Raw genomic sequence first — 9,623 nt, 5'->3', positions numbered from 1 at the left:
CCCCAAAACTATGGAATATCGGGTTTTACGCGAGGTCAAGCACAACAGCAGAGCGAAGAAAAACGAGAAAAACATGTGTGAAACTTGAGAGTTCCGAAGACACGGAGAGACATTCCGGCAGAGCTGACGCTGAGTAACTTCGCGATGACAGGTTGTTTTGACGTTTATAAAGTGCGATGTTTCTACACGGTTATTGCGAAAAGTACAGAAATGATGGTTACAAGAATATACTAGAGATGGTCGGGTTTGATGTTTTTCAAACCCGTACCTGACCCGAACCCGAATTTTTTTTTCGGTCGAAACCCGAACCCGACCCGAACCCGAAACTTTTTTTTCGTTCAAACCCGAACCCGACCCGAACCCGAAAATTTTATTTCTTTGAAAACCCGAACCCGACCCGAACCCGAAATTGTGAAACCCGAACCCGAGATTTCATAGATTTTATAGTCGGGTTTCGGGTTTTCATACCCAACCCCGACCTGAACCCGACATTTTCAAACCCGAACCCGTCGGGTACGGGTCGGGCTCGGGTTTGAAAATCCGAAACCCGACCATCTCTAGAATATACCGTCTATCCTCGTTAATTAGAAGTAAAATGCCTTCCAACTCATGTGACAGAAACTTGTATTTTACGTTCCAATTTAGTTTATTCTACCTAGCAAATTTCAATTCAAATCCGCCAAACCGGGTCGGTAAAATCGGCCCGTCTGCCTGCTGGTTGGCGCGAAAGTTCTCCGCTGCTGGGCACCTCCGCGACTTCGGTAGCTTTCGGCTAGATTACTGAAGTTGTCTCTTTTCTGTGCGGTTGATACGATTTCCTGACACAGCAACTGTTCCATAGTATTCTCGGTGACGTGACCATTCGATTCCAGAAAACCCAAAATCCGTTGCAAATCCTGTGGAACTGCCTCTGCAGTAGTATCAAGTGCCTCCTTGATCTGCTGTATAACTTCCTGACAGAAGGTCTGTTTGTTTTCGAGTGGACCTCCTACTTCTAAGACGGAGCGGAGAATGGGTACCAAATCATCGAATCGACCTAGCTTTACGAGAGCCAATAGCTAAAAAAACAATGCGTAAAGCTATAAATAATAATGGAATTAGTATTTTACTACCTTGATTTGTCTAATAGTCACATAATTCCCCTTCGTTAGAGTTGCCGCTATTTCAAGTGCAATACCTGGCTGATTATGCTTAAGTGCGAGGGCAGCAGCAAATGCGGTGGCCTTTCTCATTGGTATGTGACCGATCGCGTTCAGTTCCTTCCACAAGCTCATGGCATACTGGTACGACTCGGCACTGTTTTCGCGATAACAGGCCGCGAAAGTCAACGTTATCGAGTGCTTCGGGTAGCGGCCTCCCTGAACCTGGCGCGTTTTTATGAGATCGAACACTTCCCGTACCTGCGGATAGAGACCCTTTTCGTACAGCATATCTCCCAGAATCTGATAGGAAGTTAGTTGATCGAAAAAGCCGTTATATTTTTCATCCTTGAACAGTTCCAGCGCCAGCTGGTGATCCTGGAGGAAATAAAGCGCTCGCATCACGACAGGGCCGAAAACGTAATTTCCAAATCGAAGCTCTTGGGATTGAGAATTGTACCTGGAAAACAAAATTCAATGTTTCGTAAGTTTTTTTGGTACTGTTTCAAACTTCTATCTTAAAGTTATTGACGATCTCGATCGTCATATTTTCTTGAAGACATCAATTCCATTGTTCTTTAAATTTAAAATTATAAATACACATTCTCCTTGTATTTTGCATTAAATTTTAATTATGCAATTGTTAGCAAACTCTATCAACAATTCGCGAAAAAAAAGATGTTCAAATCTGTTTGATTTTGACAGAGTCAGAAGTCCTAATCTTTACATAAAAAATTTGAGCCTGTGTTTTAGACATAGTCCTACGTTAAAAATGGTTCTAATGTTCATGTTGAATTCTGCACATTGTTTGGGATTGACACCATTCTATAAGACGTAGTTCTGTGATAAAAGCTTGTGTAAACAATGACAAATGATAATCTTACAAATCTTCATTTTACAAAAAAAAACATGTCCAACTAATGGGTGAATCATTCGTACGACTAGATGCTAGAAAATATTTGCGAAATTTACTCACTTCTCAATCATGTCCACCAGCAATTTCTTGTCTTCTGCAGTGTTTTCTACCAGATGGATTATGTTTTTGAGGTCTTCTGTGAAAATCATATTGGTAGCAGAACCGGCGACAAATTCGCGCATCTTTCGTTTGAAATTGTCGATGTTGTGTAAATGTTGCGTACTGGTCTTCTCCCGGTAGTTTTCATATCCGTCCAAGCCCAAAACTGAGGCGGAGTACAGACTGCGAGCGGCGACGACGGTTTTGGCTGTAATCAAATGAACACTACATTTATTGAAGCTACAAATTATCGACAATACTTTACCTGAGCCTGATTGGCGAATTAAAGTGATTAAACTCTTACGAAACATGGCTAAGGCTTTTTTCTTCGACTAAATGCAACGTTTTGTAATGATTTGCGAATGAATTTTAAACTTGCCAAGAGATCCAGTCACATAACACTTTTGTTTGACACAAGTTATCACTAACCTCAAACACGTGTGACATGAAATTACAGCATGAGAGCGAAAAACATCGCAGAATCATAGAATCAAGTGAGTTCCTTTTTGATTGTAAATATTGATGGTCCGATTATCGTGTTTTTTTTGTTACAATAAATTATTAACTTGTTTTACAATTTTGAAATCTCATAAACAGCTAGAAGAAAATTAGAAAACAATTTCTTTGACTTGGATTTACATAAGCTGAATTTTAGATTGAACTTAATTTCCGATAAAAATGGATTCAACCCATCTTAACCCGTTCGCAGTGATTCAGAACACAAGATCATTCCCCTCGGTTTCAAAGCCGAAAATTGTTGGCTTTTTTAGTGTAGGATCCGAACGGCAATACCTTGACACAGCAGATAATCTGAAGTATTTGAACCTGCCCAAACCGGACGCAAACGGGCTGCTGAGGATTGACCTAAACAACGGGTTTGGAACACGACTACCAAAACCTGCCAGCGCCAAGCAGGAGCGGATTGATCACCTGTTGCAGTTTATCATTCTGAACAGAGGTAAGGGCGATTCAGTGCCTTACGATTTTGTCTGTTTCCGGGGTTTGCTGCGTATGCTAATGTGTACACCATACGAGCGAGACTCAGGATGGATTGTGCTGGCTAGCCGGTATAAAGGTACGATCTACCTTTGCGCCAAGGATACACCAGAAAAGTTACGACAGGAAGCTAATGAGACTGAACAGCAGAAACGATTTTGCTATTATGGGTTCAAATTTGAACAGCATATTTTAACCGGTATATTGGTAACCTTCCAATAAGTTCGACATTCATGACGCTTTGTTTTTAGATGAACCTGGAAGCGAACCAAATACTTCGGCACCTGTTTCAGAATCAGAAGAGTTCTGTAGCCTGTTCAGCAGCACGTTGGAGGGTAAACGTATTCTCTACGGTGCTGAAATGGACGGAATCCTTCCCGAAAAACCAGTCGATCGAACTCGTATCGACGCGGCACTTTTGAATGGGCTCCAATTCATCGAAGTTAAGGTTAAAAGGCGCGAAACTAATCAGAGACAGGTAGACAACTTTTACCGGTACAAAACGATTAAATGGTGGTGTCAAAGCTTTCTGGTTAATGTGCAGCGGATATTTGTCGGACTGCGCAACGATCGGGGCATTGTCGATGAGATCAGGGAAATGAGCCTTGAACAAATCGATCGGGATTCGAGGAGGTTTTGGTCCGCTTCCGTGTGTATGGCTTTCTGCGCAGAGTTCCTGGAGCTGGTTCGAACGAAGATGAGTCAAGTTGATTCTCCCCATACGGTGTACTGTTTCGAATACCGCCCCGAAAAGGCGGAGAATGTATTGCTAAGCGTTTTAGAAGGTTGCAACGAGGAGTCCTTTCTGCCGGATTGGTATTTTAAAGCTGCTGAAAATGAATAAAAATTAAAAGCTCATCTGCTTGTTTTGTTTCATTATCAGTTCTTTATTGGTTTGCTTGCAACTAATTCAAATTGAAGAGGATAATCCAGTTATTTGCTGTAGTTTGCTACAATAGATATAACATGCAAGCAAGCGAGGGCCCTGATTCAAGTTTTTCTCTTGGGTCGTTCATCTGTACAGTGGGCTGGCGCTTTTTATTATTATATTTGCACAATGGATTTCTACATTTTCCTTTTGAATTTCGATATTACAGAATCATACAAAATTTAGTACAAACGCGTGCGATGGAAATAGTTGCTATTTTTGGAAACAGTTATCTCTGGTCACATTTTTTTGCTAGTCTGCTTTCAGCCCCACACTATCTGCTTAGCTTTTAGAAATATCTTACACTACGATTTTCCACATTTCATTTTATGGTTAAAATTACTAATTTTAGTGCTATAACAACAATGTTTTTTTTTAGATTTTTTGTTTTGTTTTATTTAGATAAATTTTACTATACAAGATTCCCAAATCTGTAAAATAAACAACTACAACAAAAGAGTACCTTTACATTAGCTGGTAATTCTCTGCCCTCAGCTCATTGATATCTAGAAACAAAAAAAATAGGTAAGAAGCAAGATTGATAATTTTTATTATCAAACATTACCTTCAATTTTTTCAATGCATTTTGCATTTCCACTATGACTACTCGTTTGAATTTTGCCTGGTAATAACGTGTCACGTTCCACTATTCTCTCCGATATCCGCGACATTTACTGTACAACTTGGGCGGCGGCCGCAGCAGTTGTGGCGTTTTGGCTAGCGGCGGCCGCTTCAGAGCGCTTCTTACGCTGATGGTCGTAGTTAACTAATCGTTGCCCAACCAGATATTTGTCGTTTTTAATTGCTACGTACAGCTTTTTGAACTGTCGAATCTGCAAAATCACGATGACTACGATGAACGCGATCAACAGGAAGAAGGGATAGATCTGGCGAGCGATCAGTATCCTCGTCACTTGCTTGGTGAAGAAGAGTGGCAGAATCGAGTGGGCAATCACGTAAGGAACGGCCAAAGCAAGCCCGAAACAGGTTATTACCGGAGCGCCCAACTCACGAATAATGAATTTCAGGTTAATATCATGAAGACCATCGCGGTAAACTTGTTCGATTGCTCGTTTGAGAGCCCAATCGGGACCCATCAGGGTCAGGGCGCATGCAATTTTAGTGTATAGCACTCCTAAGGCCCAGTCTTGCCATAGGAACAGAACCGGTGTTTGCTCTAAAGGAACTCGTAACGGAACCACCACAACCAGTTCGAGCAGGAGGCCAAACATAAGCGGAATCACTCCCAGCATAAGTACGAATATCATGGCTGCTAATGCGTACGAAGTTGCGACGGAAATCCAATGCTTCACTCGTTCCATAACTACAGTGCGTCCCTGTGGGAATAGATTCACGGCAACAGCAATACCCCGTGATATGATCCAGCATAGATACGTTCCCATTGCCGCTGTGTACAATTCGTGTGGCCTTGGAGGAGTTTCAGTTCCACTGGCAACTGCATTGGGCGGAGGAGTTATATGGGAACCCATTGACCATAGCGTCATCCCGTGTCGACCGATCCAAACAGGAACGGTCAGTGTAATCAACGATCCGATCACAAGACTTACGCACATCATCGCTAATAGTCCGACCAATCGAACAGCAAATAATGCCGGCCGATCGTACGGTTGAAACCCGACAGGAACATCACGCTGCATGATTGCCTGATGTGCAGCTGCTAATCCAGCACCTAGTTCCGGTTGCTGCCGTGGTGGAACTTCATCCTCATTAGTGCGCGGTTCTGATCCAAGAAGGTAACTTTTTATGCCTAAAATATGGGCCACTACGTTGCACCAGATCCGAACCAAACCCTTTAGCCAGATGCGAGTGTGCGATTGTTCGAAAAAACCCGGAAGAATTATCTGTTGTGATAGACAAAATTTAAAATAACGTATAAGTCATCAACTTGAAAATTATACCTGTAGCAAGAGCAACTGCAAGCTAAGTTCGTTGACTTCCGAATCGCCAGATAGAGTGTAAGGTAAGAAGGTCGGCCAGAGCGATTTTAAAATTTGAATTGGTGCCCAAAGCATCAGCAGCACTGCTGATCCGAATATGATAGCAGAAGCAATAAGTCGTCGTGCGTGTCGAAGTATCGAGAGATGAATCATTTCCTGTTAAAAATGTTTTGTAAATTATATCACCACGACTATTGTATTACACTCAACTCACCTGAATAGGACTAAAGTCCGGATCGTTAAGATTCCGCAGGAACCACAGTACACCAGGGCGAAGCACCTCCCGGAGTAGCACAATAAAGGAAGCAAAATAGTACACATAAACCATTCCGAACATCCAATGAATGAAGAGGGACGTTCCCGGTGCGGCTTTGAAGCTAGCTTTTCGATCCTTAAGAGTAGCATCGAACATCGGCAGCGAACAAATATCCAGCCACCATCCACACACCAGTGGAAGCACTCCGATCTCTACCACCGACAAAAGCGACACCTTCACTACGATGTAGCACAGCCCAAGGAACCTACGTTGTCGGTGCCAGCGCAAAAGACGCGCAATGGCGTGTAGTTTAACCAATGTTATTCCAATCACACAGTAACCCAACAGAGTTGTGATTAAGCCGTGAAAATGCAGAAGCGGTTTACCGGGGGTAATGATTCCCAAAAAGGTAATCAGAAAGTTTCCAATAAAGTACGGACAGAATGCAAAAATAAAAATAAACAATGTGTTGAGCGATACGACCCAGAAAACATGCTCTAGGAACACCATCGATCCGTCCAGCCCAAGCAATCGTTCCCAGGTGAGCTCCTCAGCAGCTCGTTCCCATTCCATTGGGTTCCAGTTGGCTTCGTCTGCTGCTGCCTCGGCTGGTTCGTTTACAACTTCCGGTTCTGCATCAGCACCATCTACTGGTGGCGGTGGTTCGGCCGGATCGATTGCAATGTTGTCGGCAGGAGCTTCGAGAACGCGAGGTGCTGGAACTGGGGCCGGTGCGGCGGGAACTGCTTGTGCCGATGGAGCACCAGGCGCAACAGCAGCTGCTACTGGGGGCGGTGGTGGTGGTGGTGGCACTAAAGCTGCTGCTCCTCCGATACCCAAGACTGCAGCTTCTTCTGGTCGACCCTGTGAATTAATAAAAATCCTTACTGATTGGTAATTCCAACGTATTTAAAACAATAGTTTTTACCCGATTCTGTGGATCAATCAGGTTGTTGTCCAGAAAGTTGTTATTATTGTTGTTGTTGTGTTCCTCCTCGTTATTGTTATCATCATTGACGTTGTTATTATTATTATTGTTGTTATCATTCTCTTCTTGACCATTCTCCGCTGGGTTTGGCCGTTCCTCATTTGCGTTGGCATCGGCCGGCACCGGTGGAGGATCGTCTCGTTCCAGCCAATCCGGCCCACCTCCGTGAATGATTTGCTCTCGAAGCCACACTAATCCCACGAAGGTAAACAGTGTACAAGTCGCCACAAAACATCCCCGAAATACATCGATCGCTATATTCTCTGTGGAAAACATATCGATCGGCAACGTAAGCAGCATGTCAATTGAACCGGAGAATAAGAATCGATAGGTCCGGTAGGATGTCAGCGGAACGACTCCCAGCCAAGCAACGGCGACCATACTGTAGTGTATCCAGTATTTGACGGCTGTCCCGACGGAGCTAAGTAGGCCTCCTGCTACGTATTTCAACGGTAACACTCTCGGCATATCTGGTGAATATATGGGCGTAAAGGAGAAACGATGACCGCACAATTCGCAATATTCTTTTCGTGAGTAACGCATCCATTGCATTAGGCAATCCTGATGGATCCATTTGATGCTGCCCGTGCAGATACAAGGGTGAAACAACGGCCGATCCGACTGGGCTTCACAGCGACAGACTCGACAAATATCACCCTCCATCATTACAAATATTTTTCGAAAACTCGAGCCTTATGATCGAACTGCTTTACGCAATATTTTTATGCTGAATCTGCCACTGCAGTTGTTCCAAAGCGCTTCGCACGAGCATAACAAAATGTTTCATTCTTCCCTACCCCACCCGCGGTAGTTAGGGGTTTCTTTGCACAACCTCGTCAGAATTTCCTCTTATCAGCCTTTTTAATCAAAACAACTTCCTCTTCTACGTTATCCTTTCTGCACGCTGCACTATCAGGCACACTATTCGTCCCGTGTGATAAGAGTGACCACTTTTTGCAGCCTGTGCAGTTGCCTTCCTTCACTGTCCTTGGTGCAAAAGTCGTCTTCTGGATTGCCCCGCAGGAAAACAATAATTTTACCACAATCTACCTGCTGGGATGAGAGCAATTTTAGCACAAAACGATTACCTAAAAGTGAACGGGCGCGTGTCGCTTATTTTTGGGCAGTTTCGGACTACGTAACACCGACGGAGTAAAGTTTTTATTCGCGAAGAATCGAAAATTTCACCTGCGCTGACGAAAATGATGTCGAAGTTTTATCTTCTTCTTCTTCTTTGCTACAATCTCCAACGCAAAAAAGACGTCAAAAATGAAGTTACGTGAAAAACGGTGTAATTGTTTCGGTGGAGATGGCGATTTGTCAAGATGCAATATAGAAAGGTGGCAGGTAGACCTGTTGAGCAGCAAACTGGGTTGTATTGAAATCGGCAAGCATTGTCGCTAATATATTTATCGGAACGATGAGTATTAAAACATTAGAGTACATTTGAGCGTCTACAGTAATTAGTACCATTTTAGCTGTTACATGATAACCACTTTTGTTTCACAAAACAATTCAGAACTGAGTAGTTTTGTGTTACTGCTTTTTTCACGAATTTAATGGGGCCTTTTGAAGGAGACGAGGCGAGCGACGAGTCAATGGCCTGACCAATTTTGTTATTACAGATGGCGAGTTGGCTGAATTTTGGACGAGTAGCTCGTCTGCGAAACTGCTGGACTCGTGACTCAGCTGTCAGCAAGTTTTCTTAGCGTATCCTATGTGGAATCCAAGAAGAAGCGTTCAATTTAGCGCTCTTCGCAATCCAGCACCTTTGGGAAAAAACTTGCGGTAATTTCATTGAGTTGTTTAGGTATATCATTTTTTTATATCATCTGAAAGAGATGCTTTTTGTAAGCAAAACGTGAATTTCAAAAATTTTCGATCACTGTCCTTTAATTTTTAAATTACGAATTAAAACTACTCGAAATCGCTAAATAACAGTTCGCCCATGTACCAACTGTCATTGTAGCGATTTAAAGCAATTTTTATTCTTCATTTAAAAATCGAAGGACAATAATATAAAATTTTAAAAATCACGTTTGTTCAGAAAATTATGCTCTTTTCGCTGATATGTAAAAATCAGAAATCCGTGATTAGCTAAACAACCCAATTGGGGTTTTTAGCTATACACCTACGAATTTCTGATTTTTAGATGTCCAGCTGAAATGGTTAACTATCTGAGTAAAACGTGATTTTTTAAATCAATTAAATCGTTATTATTTGATTTTAAAATTAAGAATAAAAATCTTTTGAATGACAGTTGGTACATGAACGCACTTCAAGCAGTTTGAATTCCTGATTTAAAAACCAAAGGGCAACGATTTATTATTTAAAAAAACACAT

The 9,623-nt window shown here is 42.5% G+C and overlaps 3 protein-coding genes across 3 annotated transcripts; 1 reads left to right on the top strand and 2 right to left on the bottom strand.

Moving 5' to 3' along the window:
• Positions 1-607: 607 nt before the first annotated feature.
• LOC129722744 (pentatricopeptide repeat-containing protein 2, mitochondrial-like) lies at positions 608-2,595 on the bottom strand. Its single transcript, XM_055676443.1, has 4 exons — positions 2,420-2,595; positions 2,116-2,362; positions 1,113-1,599; positions 608-1,058 (listed from the first exon to the last, which is right to left on the bottom strand). The coding sequence occupies exons 1-4, from the start codon at positions 2,463-2,465 to the stop codon at positions 666-668; spliced, it is 1,173 nt and encodes a 390-aa protein (XP_055532418.1). The 5' UTR covers positions 2,466-2,595; the 3' UTR covers positions 608-665.
• Positions 2,596-2,646: 51 nt separating this feature from the next.
• Positions 2,647-4,008, top strand: LOC129722745 (decapping and exoribonuclease protein-like). Its single transcript, XM_055676444.1, has 2 exons — positions 2,647-3,349; positions 3,402-4,008. Exons 1-2 carry the CDS (start codon positions 2,833-2,835, stop codon positions 3,992-3,994), a joined length of 1,110 nt encoding a protein of 369 aa, XP_055532419.1. The 5' UTR covers positions 2,647-2,832; the 3' UTR covers positions 3,995-4,008.
• A 5-nt stretch (positions 4,009-4,013) lies between these two features.
• Positions 4,014-8,528, bottom strand: LOC129722743 (E3 ubiquitin-protein ligase MARCHF6). The gene is made up of 5 exons (XM_055676441.1): positions 7,221-8,528; positions 6,251-7,156; positions 5,998-6,192; positions 4,644-5,940; positions 4,014-4,584 (listed from the first exon to the last, which is right to left on the bottom strand). The coding sequence occupies exons 1-4, from the start codon at positions 7,944-7,946 to the stop codon at positions 4,750-4,752; spliced, it is 3,018 nt and encodes a 1,005-aa protein (XP_055532416.1). The 5' UTR covers positions 7,947-8,528; the 3' UTR covers positions 4,014-4,584; positions 4,644-4,749.
• Between the last annotated feature and the right edge of the window lie 1,095 nt (positions 8,529-9,623).

The sequence above is a fragment of the Wyeomyia smithii genome, chromosome 2, assembly GCF_029784165.1.
Source record: "Wyeomyia smithii strain HCP4-BCI-WySm-NY-G18 chromosome 2, ASM2978416v1, whole genome shotgun sequence".
NCBI classification, from domain to species: domain Eukaryota; kingdom Metazoa; phylum Arthropoda; class Insecta; order Diptera; family Culicidae; genus Wyeomyia; species Wyeomyia smithii.
This window is presented reverse-complemented; position numbering and strand designations above follow the sequence as displayed.

Coding starts and splice junctions, on each gene's coding strand:
- LOC129722744 (XM_055676443.1), bottom strand. CDS start 2,465: ATGTTTCGTAAGAGTTTAATCACTTTAATTCGCCAATCAGGCTCAG. Junction 1,600..2,115: donor CTGGTGGACATGATTGAGAA/GTGAGTAAATTT, acceptor TTTGTTTTCCAG/GTACAATTCTCAATCCCAAG. Junction 1,059..1,112: donor TGACTATTAGACAAATCAAG/GTAGTAAAATAC, acceptor TTGTTTTTTTAG/CTATTGGCTCTCGTAAAGCT.
- LOC129722745 (XM_055676444.1), top strand. CDS start 2,833: ATGGATTCAACCCATCTTAACCCGTTCGCAGTGATTCAGAACACAAGA. Junction 3,350..3,401: donor TGAACAGCATATTTTAACCG/GTATATTGGTAA, acceptor CTTTGTTTTTAG/ATGAACCTGGAAGCGAACCA.
- LOC129722743 (XM_055676441.1), bottom strand. CDS start 7,946: ATGATGGAGGGTGATATTTGTCGAGTCTGTCGCTGTGAAGCCCAGTCG. Junction 6,193..6,250: donor CGGACTTTAGTCCTATTCAG/GTGAGTTGAGTG, acceptor CATTTTTAACAG/GAAATGATTCATCTCTCGAT. Junction 5,941..5,997: donor TGCAGTTGCTCTTGCTACAG/GTATAATTTTCA, acceptor CTATCACAACAG/ATAATTCTTCCGGGTTTTTT.